At 37.6% G+C, this 17,150-nt stretch overlaps 1 protein-coding gene across 1 annotated transcript; it reads left to right on the top strand.

Annotated features, from left to right (window-relative positions):
* Positions 1-5,053: 5,053 nt before the first annotated feature.
* Positions 5,054-6,035, top strand: LOC147640795 (18.1 kDa class I heat shock protein-like). Its single transcript, XM_086815218.1, has 2 exons — positions 5,054-5,425; positions 5,575-6,035. The coding sequence occupies exons 1-2, from the start codon at positions 5,227-5,229 to the stop codon at positions 5,835-5,837; spliced, it is 462 nt and encodes a 153-aa protein (XP_086671344.1). The 5' UTR covers positions 5,054-5,226; the 3' UTR covers positions 5,838-6,035.
* The last annotated feature ends 11,115 nt before the right edge of the window (positions 6,036-17,150 follow it).

Raw genomic sequence — 17,150 nt, 5'->3', positions numbered from 1 at the left:
TGCAGAGATTATTATTTATCTTGTCATGCTAAGATTTTCTTGACCACCGTCTACCCATGTAGATCATTCCATGGTGGTCCTCACACTCATTGTACCCTTTACATGCTGCATACTGCTTCTACTAGCCACCTCACATTGAAGGGTCCACACCACTTCCATAACCAACGAAGGCTTGTCATGAAGAACCTCTACATTGTCTATTACTTTCCATGCCGGCAATAGTTTCACCACTGACTTGGGTGACGTGAGGATGTGGTTACCATTAAGAGGGAGGGTATGTTAACCACTTCGTAGGTTAATGTGGTTTCACCCCTCCCCCTCCTCCCCTTTTGACCTATTGTAAGGCATTTTGCTATCTTACCCACGTGAACTGGTACTTAAATTTTATAAGACAGTGTTGCATTAAGCAGCCTTACCAGTCTATGGACTTAGTTTATATAGTTGCTTAAGACTAGTGATAGAGGTTGGACCATTTTTAAGTTTGGTTGGTTTAATGTAAAAACTAGTCATTTGTATATAAGTTGTTTTTGACAATAAGCAAGACACAATCATTCCCTTGCAATAGTTTTCTTGTGAGTTGTCCTTCCCTCTTTTGCTTGTTGCATACTATTGTATTTTTACTTGCTTTGATAGATGTTTATTTGAATAGGTGTGATTATATAGGTTTTTCTTATCCATTAGCTTCTTTTTTTTCTTATCTTTTGAGAGAGAACCATCGTCAAGGATCATCTCTTCTTGCCTCCATCTAGGTATTAAGAGCTTTCTCTTCACCCCTTTGGCAAGGAGCATTCTTATGTGGGGACAACGGAGTGAGGATATGATACATGAGCTAGCACACCCACAATGGAAAGTTGCATTTACGGCTCAAAGGCAAGACTCAACGGCACATGCTTTGACAACCGTAAAAGTCATCATACTTTATCAATATTAGAAGTCCTCATCACTTCGATCGTAGAAGTCATCACATTTTATCAACTGTAGAAGTTCTCATCACTTCTTCATCAATCATAAAAGTCCTCACTTCTTCATCGATCAGACAAATCTAAAATTTCAATCACTTTTACAACCATCAAAGTTCACATCACTTCTTTGATCATAGAAATCTCACATCTCCAATTTGTAAGTCACCTTGACCTTTCTAAACCATACAAGTCCTAATTTCTATGACCATAGGAGTTAAATCCCACACTTCTCCAATTGCAACTAAAATACTTATTTTCACTCACTTTGTGAATCTAAGCAAAAATCTTAGTGTCATAGAAGTCTTGACGCTTCTACAACCATAGAAGTACACTTCTCAGTGTCATTCACTAGGTTAAAGAGAATCCTTGTGAGCACATGAAAGAAGAACCATGAACACTTCAAAAGTCTGTAATTTTTGCCAGATTGACCACTTGAAGTGATAGATTGACTTTTGCATTAATTTTGGGAGAAACTATAGTGGATTTTGTCATGTGATGAAGCATCAATGGCATTGCCAAGCCTTAGGATACCACCACAGGAAACCTCAATCGGTACTATTATTAGCCATGGCCCATGAGCCAGAACCCTCTTCTTGTGAAGACAATCTAGATTAAATGGTTGATCTGTTTTCATGGTTCCTTCAAGTTCATCTGTAGAGCTCATGTGAACACCCTCTTACATGAATATCTAAGGGTGGATTAAACCTTTTATCTGTTTGCAAATTATAACGACTGCCAAATCACACACTCTCTTGAGTGCGTAGATGAAACGACCATATTTTTTGAGAGAATTTACGAGATGCAGGACCATGGAGAGTGTTATAAGGCAAGTGCGCAAGGAATGCAAGCACCAAAACATAATAGTTGGCAAGAAGATGCAGTGGGGAAGAAAGTTTGGCCACCTCAATCAACGTAGGTGATGGGCAATGCATGTAGGTTTAAACTACAGTAACGCTCCGCATATGCAGTAGAGAACCACCTACTAGGAAGGGCGTGCAGGCAGAAGGGTGTGGTCTGCAGAGAGATCCTGTTGTCACATAGAAGCTTGTGGTACTAGTGGATTGTGTGAGAGCATGGAGTCTGAGAGCAGGGTGCTACTACAACAAACGAAGAGCACAATAGTGTGAATAGCCAGGAAAATTTCAAAGGATCTATAAATGGAAAAAAACATTTATGCAACTATAAGCGTAGATATTGATGCATGCGGCAATGTCAATAACCGCATGTAAAACAACATACATAGCCACATGCACAACAGTGCTTATAGTAGCGTACATAGCCGCACGCTATAGCCTCGTATTGTCTGTTAAAAAAAAATGGGGACAGAATGGGTGAGATTTGTGGATATGTCCCCACATGTCTCATCCATTCTGTCCCTGTTTATTTTTTTCATCACATTATTTAAATACTAGTTAATGATATTTAGAACACAAACACTTAAAAAATAAAATAATTGTAACAATAAAAGCCAAAAATATATTGCAAATTAAATCGATATTTAGCACAAGCATTCCTTTCTTGTGTGGAAGAGATAAGACAATTCTGCCTCCACTCCGTGATTGCTTCAGAAAGCTTCTCTCTTGAGCTTTGTTGATGTCGTCTTGAGTGCACCTACCATGCTCTTGTATACCACGAACAAGATTGCTTTTTATATGAAGAACAGTGTTGTATGCATCTTCATCGTTTTGGTATGTGAGCAACAATAACATGTTATTGTTTATCTTCATTAACGTTTCGGGTTTAGCCGTTGAAAATAAACATGTACAAATGCATAACATTGATTAAGTATTGATGGATACAGAGGCTTAAAAGCATTACTGTATTACTACATATGGTTTAATATGTATTAAGCTTTAAGCATATGGCTTAAACATTTAATGCATATGGCTTATTCATTAAGCTTAATTCCCTTATGCATAAAGCCCTTATACTTAATCTTCTATGCATAAGACTTAAACAACATGCTTAAGACTTGAGCATAAAGGTTTAATTCTAAAGCCTCTATGCATAAGGCTTAAACATTATGATTAAGCCTTATGCATAAAGGCTTAATGCTTAAGCCTCAAAGCTTTATGCATAAAGCCTCTATGCATAAGGCATAAACATTATGCTTAATCCTTGAGCATAAAGGCTTAATGCTGAAGCCTTTTGTAATGAAAAAAAATACTCCCAAGCACCCAAGGGTGCACCAAAAACAAGTAAAGAAATGAACTATGATAGACAAGTACTCTTACCTTGAGAAGAAGATAAGTAGGCAATGCGTGTGCGAAGTTGAGCTTATATTGCAACAAGGACAATCTACAAGCATAAGAAAATATATATGTTAATAAGCTTTATGCATATGGCCTATGCATTAAACTTTATGCATAAGCCTTATACATATGACTTATGTATTAAGCTATAAGTATATGGCTTATGCATTAAGCTTAATGTCCTTATGTTTAGGCCTCTATGTATAAGGCTTAAACATTATGCATGACTCTTAAGCCTTTATGCATAAGGCATCATGCAATAAGCCCTTATGCATAAAGGCTTCATGCATGAAGCTTAATGCATGTTACATAAGGCTTCATGCATCAAGCCCTTATTCATAAGGCTTAAGTCTTATGCATAAAGCCCTTATGCTTAAGTCTCTATGTATACGGCTTAAACATTATGCATAGAAGCTTAATGCTTAAGCCTCAAAGCTTTATGCATAAGGCCTTAATCCATGAAGCCTGCATAAAGCCCTTATGCTTAAGTCTCTATGTATAAGGCTTAAACATTATGCATAGTGGCTTAACGCTTAAGCCTCAAAGCTTTATACATAGAGGCTTTATACATAAGGGCTTTATGTATAATGATTAAGGCTATGCATAAGGTCTTAATCCATGAAGCCTTATGCATAAAGCCTCTATGTATAGTTTGTATAAGGCATCATATAATAAACCTTTATGCATAAAGGCTTCATGTATGAAGCATAATGCATGTTGCATAAGCCTTCATGCAACAAGCCCTTATTCATAAGGCTTAAGCCTTATACATAAAGCCCTTATGCTTAAGTCTCTATGCATAAGGCTTAAACATTATGCTTAAGCCTTATGCATAGAGGCTTAAAAGCCTCAAAGCTTTATGCATAAACTTATGCATAAAGCCTATATGCATAGGCTTATACATTAGGCGACATGCAATAAGCCCTTATGTATAAATCCTTCATGCATGAAGCCATAATGCATGTTACATAAGGTTTCATGCATCGAGCCCTTATTCATAAAGCTTAGCCTTATGCATAAAGTCCTTATACTAAAGCCTCTATGCATAAGGCTTAACCATTATGGTTAAGCCTTATGCATAGAGGTTTAATGCTTAAGCTTTATACATAGAGGCTTTATGCATAACCTCTATGCATAAGGTTTAAACATTATGGTTAAGCCTTAAAGCTTTATACATAGAGGCTTTATGCATAACCTCTGCATAAGCGATTTATGTATGCATAAGGCCTTAATCTATGAAGCTTTATGCATAGGCTTATGCATAAGGCATCATGCAATAAGCCCTTATCCATAAATGCTTCATGCATGAAGCCATAAATAATCTCTCTCTCTCTCTCTCTCTCTCTCTCTCACACACACACACACACACACACACACACACACACATGCGCGCGAGCGTGCATAAGCACATGCACATGCATATGCACACGCCTTCATAACTTAACAAAATGTACTTAGGGCTTTCTTCTTTTAAACCTAGTTTTCGAAGGTGGGTTTCTTTAGAACTAGAGGGTTGAGATAGACTTTGACAAGCACTTTTACAAGTGGATCATCAATTTGGTCTTCAAGTTGGCCACGAGCCTTTTTAAGTATTGAACGATGCCTTATGGCCCGAGCGGCTTGGTGGGAAAAGGCTCTTAATGCTTTGAATTTCCAACTTTTTGGAATGAAAGTGCAAACTAAAAGGTTGTGGGTTGGAATCTCCCTTGTGCGAGAGATGGTGTGTGTCTGTACCTACTTTCAAAGCCAAGGTTAAAAGAGAAAAGAAAATTAGTTGAAAAATTAGTGTAGGCGATATTCACACCGACTCCTGGAAGCCTCTTGATGCTCACGGGAAGGACCGAGAACGTTCCAGGCGCTGGAAAGGCCTGGATCGTTCTGTGCGTCTCCCTCCTCCTGCCTTTTAAGTGCAGGAGCTGGGGTTAGAATGTGCATGTTTGAATAGCTACACGCAACGCCCTCTGATCCATCCCCACACTTCATTCATCTCGCTACTCTTCGCGTCACCCACAATGGCCCTATCTCCTTTCCTCTTCGGTGGCGCTGACATCTTCGACCCCTTCAACTTCGACTCCTTCCTCTTTGGAGGCCGTTCCTCCAACGAGGGGCAGGGCGGCAGCAGCTACGCCCGCGACGTCGCCGCTGTCGCCAACACTCAGGTGGACTGGAAGGAGACCGCCGACTCCCACGTCTTCAAGGCTAACCTACCTGGTACGCCTTGTCTTGCCCCTCTACTGCACAGAACACATCTAGGGTCTTCATTTTGAGATAGCCGTTACATGTTAGATGTGCGTCCCTTCTCACACACGTTTCCGGTGCTCTCTGTGTATACGGTGTGTGTGTGTGTGTGCGTCCTGCAGGCTTGGCAAAGGAGGAGGTGAAGGTGCAGGTAGAGGAAGGTCGCGTGCTGCAGATCAGCGGCGAGCGTAAGAAGGAGGAGACTAAGGCCACGGACAAGTGGCATCGTGTGGAGCGGGTACATGGCAGCTTCCTCCGGCGCTTCCGCCTCCCCGACAACGCCAAGGTGGAGGAGGTGAAGGCAGCTATGGAGGACGGCGTCCTCACTGTTACTGTTCCCAAGGTTCAGAAGCCTGCTCCCAAATCCATCGAAATCTCCGGCTAAGATTTGCCCTTTGCTGCAGAGCATGGCCATGTGCCTACCCTTGGAGGCCATAGTTTCTGGTACTATTACGGTATTATACGTATAACAGAGTAAACCAAACAGATGTAGCTTTTCCTGTGCAACGTAGGTCCTTGAAGACACGGAGAAGAATACTGTTTTGTGTCACAGCTAGACGAAATAAAAAGCGTTTTTTTATTAGCGCCTCTTTCTTTGTTTTTGATTAATATAGTTCATGAGTTTTAACATTTCCTCTCAAAACTTGTAATTCTTGTAATTACAACCCTAATTCACAAAGTGAGATGTGTGATAGTTACAAACTGTTATCACTTGGACAATGCCGTTTTCACATATATTACAATCTACTAGGGTTTTTTCATTTTGATTGTTCGTGAATTGTTATGTGAATGAGAGGACAAACGTTTCCTTTTTCCAAAACTACAATCGTAAATTTGTGAGTGAATTCCAAAATTTTGCAAGTTCGATGCCGAAATGGATAGCCTGTTGACGAGAATCGAGCATGGCTCTTATGGGGTAAAGACTCTATTGTTTTAGGGTCCCACTTGTGGCATACTTGTACTCATGCATAGGCTTCTAGGTAAATGGTGGCTGCTAGGTTTTTCTGCCTTGGCATCATCGCGATCTAAGGTGATCTTAGATATTCACTCTTTTCTTGATGATCTCCATGACGGGTTGTTGAGGTTGAGGTTGGGGAGGTGGTCTTCGTCTCTATCTGTAAGGTTTTGCATTTCCATAATGTTTTAGGGGTGTGAACGCACTGAAGTGAAGTGTTGTGGTGATGGCATGCGTTTGTGGAAGATGAGGCTTTGAATAAGGTTCAGGTATCCTCATTTGCACGAAAGGTATGGTAACCATCACATGGAAAAGCTCAAGTGTAATAGGTATTCTTCTTTTGCACGAAAGGTATTCTTCTTTTGCACGAAAGGTATGGTAACCATCACATGGAAAAGCTCAACTGTAATTACTGGCTTACAATCTCTCCCCTCCATCACATGGAAAAGCTCAACTGTAATTACTGGCTTACAATCTCTCCCCTTTTGAGGATGTAATTAGTGGCTTACAATCTCTCCCCTTTTGAGGATGATGATTTCTTTCATTGTACGATTGTGGACTTAAGAGACTTGTCCCATTTTTCAAATGACTATTATGAGATTACCAAGGTTAAGAGGTGATCCTTTACTTAGACCATGAAAAATCTTTGACATTCATCGTAGTGCTCGACTAATTCAACTAGGGCTCCAAAGAGTACATGCCATAGGCTATGGCCCCAAGACCCAAGACCCTTCGAGGCTATCATGTCTTCGGCAAAGTGTCCACCACCAATCCCAGAATGGAATTGCTTGTGAAGTCATCTTCATGAACATATTTTCTTAATATGTTCCCTTCTTATAAAGCATCCCCCCATCAATTGATAGGATGGCCTTTTTGATGAGGAATCTAGCCCTATCCTTCTTGATGCATCCTTCTTAATGGGACAATTTATGAGGAATATATTAGTTAGAAGTGAGTGAGGGACTGTCGTGAAGATCTTCTGCCCCCCTTCTAAAGGGTGTTCATTATTTGGAAATTTGGAAAGGTGATTAGCATAAACATGCACATACCCCTTCCTCAATGTGGTGGTGAAGTCGAATTTTGGGACATGTCCTTGTGGTGCAAGGCTTATTCACCAAATACAGCAAGACTTAATGGTCAACAAAGAAATAAATTTGGTAGCTAATAGATAATGTCTATACTTCGTTACAATATACATCATGGCTAACCCCTCTCTCTCTCTATATGGTAGTGTAACTACATTTAGTGGCATTGCATTTCCAACTAGCTAAGGTCACAAAAAAGTCCATGTTGTGCTCCCTTGGTTGTGCTAACATGTATCCAATAGACAATGCTGACATATGCATGGAAAATAAGATCCCTATTGGGGGGTCTCAAGATGGGTACACTTGCTAATTCCTTCTTTAGAGCTTTTCATATGCCCATTATTTGTCATAATTAGCATCCTAAAAAAGGTTTAGTATATATAGCATACAAGAAGATGAAGCTTCTATAATTCTTGACATGCTCCATGAAAATACAAGAAGATGAATCTTCTATAATACCTGACATGCCCCATGAATACAAGAAGATAAATATTCTATAAAACCCTACATGCCCATGAATATTTGCACCCCCTTGTAGTTGATGGGTGGAAACAATTCCAAGAACACATCGATCTTATTCTCATTTGTGGAGATTCCATTCTTGGAAATGTTGTGTTCAAGGATGACTCCATGCTTAACCTATAATTGAATTTTGAGTGGTTTCAATTGTTGTAGTCTCTCTCTCAAAAACTTTCTTGCTGAGACAAGCAATATGCTCTTTCCACTTCGACGAGTGAATGCAAAGATAATCTTTGAATACCCTAGGATCCTTGAAGGAAATCATTTGATATCTCTAGGATCTTATGGAGGAGATCCTTGAAGGAAATCCAAAGGAGATCCTTGATCCTTGAATATCTCTAGGATCTCCTTTGGAGATCCTTGATCCTTGAATATCTCTAGGATCTTCCAAAGGAGATCCTTAAAGGCTATGCACATCAAACATTAGAAAGTGGCAAGAGCATTGGTCAAGTTGAATGGCATGACGTGATATATGCGTAGATTCTTATCCGTAGCAAATGCTATCTTGAATTGATCAGGTGGAGATCGATCATCACTAATTTGTAGCCTAAGAAGCCATCCAAGAAGTTGTAAGCTTCTGTTGGTGACTTTCTCTAATACATGGTCAGTGTTTGTACGTTTCTATTGGTGACTTTCTCCAATACATGGTCAGTGTATATAATAGGGGATAATGATTCCAGACCATGGCGACATTGATATTTTTAAGGTTAACAGGGTAGCTCTGTGGCGGTATGGGACGTCATGGAGTAGAGATTGGTCGATGTGTCTTGCTAGTTAGCTCAGCTCGTGGATCGGTGTTGGTCTTGGGAGCTTTATGTGTGGCTCATCATTCATTCGCTCAATGCAGAGAGATTTTGAGATTGTAGGCAATGAGGTTGGTGGTGGGGGAGTTAGGGAAGTAGACTGCATAGCCATTGGTGCACACTGAGTTCTCAAGTTCTTACGTATAAAGTTGCCATAGGAGCCTCGAGCCCACTTGAGCCGTGAGAAGCTTTTTTGGTACCCATGTCGATTGTGCTTGCCCTGTGTGTGTGTGTTAGTGTTGTTTAGGAGGGTAAGTGGTGTTAGTTTTGTGGGGGGCGAGGGGTGGGTCAGCAGTGGTGAATTTTAAGAGTTGAAATTGGACTGCTGCCAAGTGGGGTAGTGGGGAGGATGGGAGAGGCTGTGTTTTGCATAGGTAGATATGGGTTAAGGGAAGTGATTGGGCTTGGATTTAAGCTAGTGCAGGATGCAATGATATTGGCATTCCAATGTCCTATGATTAACCATGCCATTTACAATAGTCACATTAGAGGACAAGATGGTGACAAACATTTTGGTCATTAGTTGACACACTCATAGAGGATCAATACTATGGGACACAATGATGCGACTATACACCATATCATTACTCTTTCTATGGACAATGAACTACACACTCACGTAGGTTCAATATTCCTTGTGGGATTTATGATGTGACTACATACCATATCATTACTCTTTGTGGGGATACCCACGCATCATTTTGCGACGCATCATTTTCCCATGATGATAGTAGGTACATGGAATCTACACTATTCAAATGGGTATTTTTGAATTTCCCACTAAATGAGTTCCTTGTCTTTCCCATGATGATAGGTACATGGAATCTACACTATTCAAATCTATCCATGCGTGTAAAGCATCTGGAAGGTTCTCCAAAGTACCACCTATCCATCTATAATTAGATATCAAGTTTAAACAAAGTTCTCATCAAGCACAAATGGAAAAATAGATATTATAGATAGATATGTTCAAGAGCTTCATTTCATACCTATAAACCAAGCACTTTGAGCTGTCTTCCATCTAGGGCTACTTCTCTAAATCCTTTGTCCCACTCATATCTTTCCAAACATCATGGAAAGAATCAAAAATATGTGATGCCCTTTGCCGTTTCCAGAAGGCCACAAACCCTTGAGTCACTTCCTCATCTGCGGGGGAAAGGAAGTTCTTCGATGATGCTCTTACCTTGTTGGAGCAAGTACCCCCCCCAATATACTTCCTTCTTTACATAGTTGAGGAGCCTTAGGATAAGGATCCTTCACTTTTGTTGTCCCCAAGCTTGCCCAAGGCTACATGATCCTTCACTTTTGTTGACCTGAGCATGTGGAGGACCTCTTTTTTTATACATCCACATGTTTAGGGTTTAGATAAAACATATAAATATATACTCTAAAATGTAGTCTGAAAGGGTCCTAATTACCTTTGTGGACTGAGACAAGTGCTTACTAGGAGTATATAGCTTATCCTTTGTCAAACTTAAAATCCGCTTCTTTGACCAATCATAATTATTTGGGGTTTAGATAAAACATGTAAATATATACTCTAAAATGCAGTATGAAAGGTTCCTAATTACCTTTGTGGATTAAGACAAGTGCTTGCTAGAGTATATAGCTTATCCTTTGTCAAACTGACAATTCCCTTCTTTGACCAATCATAATTCTAGAGAATTTGAAAGAAACCATTCCCATTTTTTTTGGGGATTTTCAATCGCGAGCAGTTTGTATGCTCTATCCCTAAAGGTTGTCTCCACTCTCCTCATGGCCTTCTCATACTTTTTAGTATATTCTTGCAATGTCATGAATTTACTTTCCAATGACTCTACATCATTTTTTATAGCCGTAGAATATTCAGCCTGCATCATCCACAAAACAAACACATTAATTAACATCATAGAATGAATGTAAGTAATGTGAAGATTGACAACGCAATGTGAAGATTGACAACACAAGTATTTGAAAGATCATTACTTTCCAAACAAGCTGGGACAACACGGTTGCTGGTGCAATATACCATGCATTTATCGTTCTCTTCTCAAGTGCCATTTCCATTTCCACCTACTTCTTGATATCGTCACTTAATTGATCAATTATTGGGGACTTGTCAGCTAATTCAAACTTTTGGAAGAGAAAGATCTCGTACAAGATCATTGGAGCCACATGTATATGAGCCAATCTGCAACAAACATCATCGTTATAAATGAGAGAAGAGACAATACAATACATATAAGTGATAACCATTGTGACAATGCTCACTCATTCTATGATTGAAGTGCCAAGAGGAGCTCCCCCTCCCTAAACTTGTCAATGACAATACATATAAGTGATAACCATTGTGACAATAATCACTCATTCTATGATTGAAGTGCCAAGAGGAGCTCCCCCTCCCTAAACTTGTCAATGACAATGAATTGGTACCACGCTCTCACATGTCGGGATAGTATATGTGACCAAGCTAATAAAACAGATGGAGTTAATACATTATGCAAGCTAATAGAATGTATGAAGTTAATGCATTATGTTAGAGTTTACGTTTCCTAATCTGTGCAAAACCACCCCTTGACCCTGTGATTGCCATCCCAAACAAGACATTTTTTGCCAAACAAATCTCTTCACCCAGCTGTGAGCTCCCATTCAAATTGGTCATTCACTACACACCATGTAGGAACCCATTTTGCTATCCATATCTGCTCCCTCCAAATATGACTCACGACCTAGTTTCCTCAATGAAACCAAAGAACACAAGAAATCACATACCCCATCTTGTCAAAACTATCATGAAGGACATCCACCTCAAACGATGATGTGCGCGGATGGCCTCATTAGGTACCAAGTGGCATAGAGGGATGAGTGGTAGTTCTAAAGGTGGTATCTCCTGCCAACACATCCTGCAAGAGGCCAATCTCTATATCCTTCCCATGTCTGACAAAACCTCTTCTACTTTCTTGCTTGTCTCTTGAGCATCTCTTTGGTTGCATCCTATAGGCAAAAACACATCTACTTGTATATCAACTTTTCAAACATCCTTACCATGGTATATAAAGTGAATTCTTATTAAGGGTATATTTAGGATAGGATTCCACTTTGAATTAAAAAAGATTATTTTCCCTTGTGTACTATAAGTTGGTCACAAGTTAGATCACCCTCTTTTCTTGTCTTTGCAATCCAATTTTTCTTTCCATCCTTTAGTTTTTTTCTAGATTTCATGCAATAAATTCATGGAAATTATGCATTGGGGATGCATACGATACACTAAACATGCACTTTAGAGTTTTCAAATCTCCTACAAGGTGTCATTATACATTGCATTCACCAAATTCATCTACTTTTGGGACTTTTCCCTTTGTCTGAGGTTTAAGCACATTCAATACACTTGTCAACTTAAAGAAAAGCTTTAATATTTTGTGGTCTCCTTTTGGGACTTTGAAAGTAACAATTCACCATATCTCATTTACACTAAAATAATACGAATGCTCTTTTGTGATGTCTGGAATCAAGGCTGTATTCATCAGGGTCAAGCTTACCCTCTCTGTCCTCTGACAACCTCACATTTTTCAAGTTTTAATACAAACTTTAATATACCACAATGTTATTGAACTGTCATGTTATAGAACTTGACCATCACTGCACTTTGCACCTTACATACATCTAGCATAAAATTGTTGAATTTTTATCAACTTAAATATAATCTCTAACTTATATTCATGGCCTAGATACATAGGCTCACCAATGAGCTCCAGAACTTTACCAATAATTATCGTGCTTGTCTTACATGATATGATTTTGGGAGAGAAAAAAATCCTTTTTTTTCTTCATAACCCTCTTAAATTCTTTATGTAATTGCTTATAAATAGCAGCATATGATCTCGAGGCAATCCAAGCTTTATTGCATATGCCTTAGGCATCATTCATTGTATATCTTTTGACATTGCTTTAAACTTCTTGTCTTGGAGTGCAGATCTTACCGTGTCCTTTGAGAGTACTATAGAAACTGAGCTATCCATCTCATCAATGTTTTTTGCAAGAAGGTGTTGGGTATTATTATAAGCTCTCACTTCCGTTGTTCCACCTCTAATGACCAACCTATCCATTAGTTTTAGGTCCTTTTCAGATGTGCTCTTGGCTTGAATGTAGTGTTGCTCTCTAACATTCTTTGCTTCTCTATCTCAAGAACTTGCACCTCTCACTTATTTGGACATTTTGTACTACTACAATATGCATTGTCTGGGAGTGTAAACCTTACCATGTCCTTTGAGAGCACTCTAGCAAACTGAGCTATCCATCTCATCATTTTTTTGTTACAAGCAGGTGTTGGGTATTCTTACAACCCTTAATTCGTCACTTCCATTGTCCAGCTCTAATGACCAACCTATCCATTGTTTTTTAGCTCCTTCAGACATGCTCTTGGCCTGAATGCAGTGTTGTTCTCCAACATTCTTTGCATCTCTTTATCAATAACATGCACCCTCTCACTTATTTGGGTATTATGTACTTCCACAATATGCATTGCACCTTGCAAATTTTCATATTACTTGTCTTTCTTAATCAATGATTTTGAGAGTTGTATTATCATGACTTTCTTATCAACATACTTTCGGATGATGTGTAAATATAATGTGCTTGGTTAGAAAGCCTTCTTGTAACCTAAGAGACCTACATAGCCACAACACATATACTTGATAAAGGAGGTTAATCCTAAAAACAAAGGGGACCGTTTTGATATAGGATCAACTGGATATATCGATCCCTCTACCCATAGACCCACATGCTTTTTCCATACATCTTTATTCTTTTGCATTATTGATTGTTGCATCACAAGGCAACCTCTATCCTCTTATACATAGATGCATACTCAATATCAAGTTAAAGGTGAATGTCTTAAAATTTTCTCAATTTGTGTACTTGCAACTCTGTTAAAATCATCGATACATAAGTAATTTATAACAACATTGACTCAAAATTAGCTATAATAATCAAATCCGTTGAACTTTATAAAAATTACTTCTCAACTCTGTTAAAATCATCGATACATAAGTAATTTATAACAACATTGACTCAAAATTAGCTATAATAATCAAATCCGTTGAACTTTATAAAAATTACTTTTTATCTTAAAACATTGATAAAAGCATTAATATTACATATTATTAAACAAAATATTTTACTAAATCCTTTAAAAAACATAGTATTGAAATCTATAAGAATCTCTTGAGCAGTGTCTTGATGTACTTTGATTGCTTAATGACTATACCATCATCTTGCTGTGTATAAACTACATACCCAAGTAGTAGTGTAAAAGGCCAAACTGTATGACATCTCAAAATTTGAGGGCAAGGTAATTAAAGGCTGTAATGAAATCCTCATTGGTGCGCCTATCTCAATAGCATGTCATCTACATAGAGAATGATAATAAGCAAATCTTGGTTGTCCTTTTTCACATATAAAGTGATTTCTATAGGACTGTTTGCCTAGTGTTATTGGTATAACTTGAGACCATGCTTGACGGGTTTATAGTTTGAGACCATGCTTGATGGGTGTATATTGTTGAGGCATAACAAGTAGTGCCATGATGACTGTGTGTGGTCAAAGTGAAACAAGTGGACTGCGCTAGACAACTACACACAATCGAAGCATAACAAGTGGTTTATGAAAATGTGTGCCATGCTAATTAAAGTGTAACAAAAGTGGTAATACACGCCATGCTAGATGATGTGTATAATGATACTCTCATCGTAGTGTAACAAGTGGTGAGTGTATGTTGTGTTTGTGCTTATCAATGTTTCATATTGGGATTAATTCTTGTGGAGATAGAAATTAATTGGAACAACTAATGTGTTTACGTTTGTGAGATAGGCGATGTGCAGTGCGTGTGTTGCACATGGAGGATCCTATTTATATCATTTTGGATTATTATTATTATTTTGTATTATTTTTTTGGCTATGTGCCAAATGATTGTACATATTATTTATGCACGCTTATGCATGGTGTTGCTATATTATTAGCACATATTGGGATTAATTCTTGTGGAGATAGAAATTAATTGGAACAACTAATGTGTTTACGTTTGTGAGATAGGCGATGTGCAGTGCGTGTGTTACACATGGAGGATCCTATTTATATCATTTTGGATTATTATTATTATTTTGTATTATTTTTTTGGCTATGTGCCAAATGATTGTACATATTATTTATGCACGCTTATGCATGGTGTTGCTATATTATTAGCACATATGTTAGAAGAGTTTTGGTTATTTTACACTTAGTGTGTAAACAAGCTCTAGTGTTGCTCTAGTGATTGTACATATTATTTATGCACGCTTATGCATGGTGTTGCTATACTATTAGCACATATGTTAGAAGAGTTTTGGTTATTTTACACTTAGTGTGTAAACAAGCTCTAGTGCTTGAGTTATTTTTTTAAAAGTGGAAAAGAAAGCCCAAATTTGTACACAAAACTATTATAAGCTCCTTAGGCTATATATTGAATACAATCCTCAAAATATTCATGTCGTGGAAGTGGGACCTACACGTATGAGGGGAGAGATTGCATCCAATAGTGTGTTGATGGTGATATTTACTCTATCTCATGTTTTATTTTATGATCATTCTTGTCAATTTGATTAAAGTCTATGGTTTAATCCTTGATGTATATTTGAGTTTGATTAATTCTTCAAGAAGTATGATCAAGGGTGTGTTTGGCCAGGCTCGGAGATTGCTAAATCAGTCTTACATCACCTAAAGCTTGATTTTCATCTCCTTCTCCTAATCAAGGGCTCATGACTATGAATAAGCTTCCCTCAACCATAATTTTGGTTTTTTTCTTCAAACCATGGTTTTCAGGCTTCCAAAATACTACATAATTCACTCTACTATTCAGAAAAAATTATAACTCTTGATTCAAAAAGAGGACCACAAAAAGAAAACCATACATATTTTTTATTTTTCATGACAAAAATTCCTATGGATTCACATTTGAGAAAAACATAATAAAAATGTCATTTATTGATCTTTCAAGTGATTACAATACCAATATTCTTTTTTTTGGAATAAAGGAATATATTCTAGCTTGTGGATGTTCTCCTCATTGTCACTATCATCAACTTCAATATCAATTGGAATGTCTTTATCTTTTTCTATTTCTTTACCCGGTCTATGTGTTTGCTCTTCTTCCATTATTTCAATTGTTTGCTTATTTGTCTTATATAAATTCTCTACTATTTCATCTTCATTAAAGGCATACTTGAAATCGTCAACTTCATTCTCATTTCTTTTCCATCTATTCATGAACCAATCTAATCTTGGATGTGAAGCATCAAAATTTTGTTTATTAATAAAAATGTCAAAGATATCTTTCATTGTTGTGTTGGATGGGTATACCATTGTCCTCCATAAAGCATCAACTTTTTGAAGCTCCATTCCTCTTCCTTGATATGGTGTTATCCAATTAGAAGATGAGTAGTACTTTCCTGTCTTGATCATTTTATGAATGGTGGTGCAGAAATTATTGCCTAAAGGATGCTTTAAATAGAACTTCCAAAACATCAATGCTCTATAAAAAATGTTTGTTGGAGTAAGACAAACTTTGTTCTTCAAATCATCTGCACCATATTGCATGTAAATTTCTATTCCCATTGAAATATCTTCAGCACTAATATTATGTGACACATTTTTATAATGAGGCTTATCAATATCTTTCATACAATAGCCTATCATACCATGAAATGTGTGCATGTTCTTCTGCCTTAATGCTCTACACATTACAATGCCACCAATGGGATTATTCTTATCCCATCCAAGATACTTTTTGATGAGCTTATTAACTGCAATTATTGACTTTGCATGAATTCTAATGACCATTTGATAGTGTAAATGGAAAACTGTGCCTCCTCTTTCCAATGAGCAACTACCAACAAGGCATTCTTTAGTGATAAAATCATGAAGATTATTTAGTAATGCTTCATCAATGTCACTACCACCTAATGATATTGTCACACTTAGCTCAAGCACTTTCAAGTTGACATTGGATTGATCTAACATTGCATCTTCATTAGATAACTTCTTTGGTCTTCCACGATTTTTCTTAGGTTCTATGCTTGAAACTTCATGGCTTTCATTAGTTGAATTTATAAATTTTCCAATCGTTGATTCTCTTGCTCTTTTTTTCATTTTTGACATTTCACTACATAATAAAAAAGAAAAAATAGGTTAATAATTTAGAATACATATAGTCAAATTAGTGATAATACAATTGTGGAAAGAAATATTAATGTATTTGATTGCCCAATTTTAAGAAAATTATATTCATGAAATAATAGGGGATTACCAAATTTAGGAAATCAAC

Source organism: Cibotium barometz, chromosome 2 (genome assembly GCF_041138505.1).
Source record: "Cibotium barometz isolate CiBa-2024 chromosome 2, ASM4113850v1, whole genome shotgun sequence".
Taxonomy (NCBI): domain Eukaryota; kingdom Viridiplantae; phylum Streptophyta; class Polypodiopsida; order Cyatheales; family Cibotiaceae; genus Cibotium; species Cibotium barometz.
This window is presented reverse-complemented; position numbering and strand designations above follow the sequence as displayed.

Bases quoted from the DNA above. Each gene is read 5' to 3' on its own strand.
- LOC147640795 (XM_086815218.1), top strand. From the start codon at position 5,227: ATGGCCCTATCTCCTTTCCTCTTCGGTGGCGCTGACATCTTCGACCCC. The intron at 5,426-5,574 runs GTACGCCTTGTC...TGCGTCCTGCAG, and splicing joins CTTCAAGGCTAACCTACCTG to GCTTGGCAAAGGAGGAGGTG.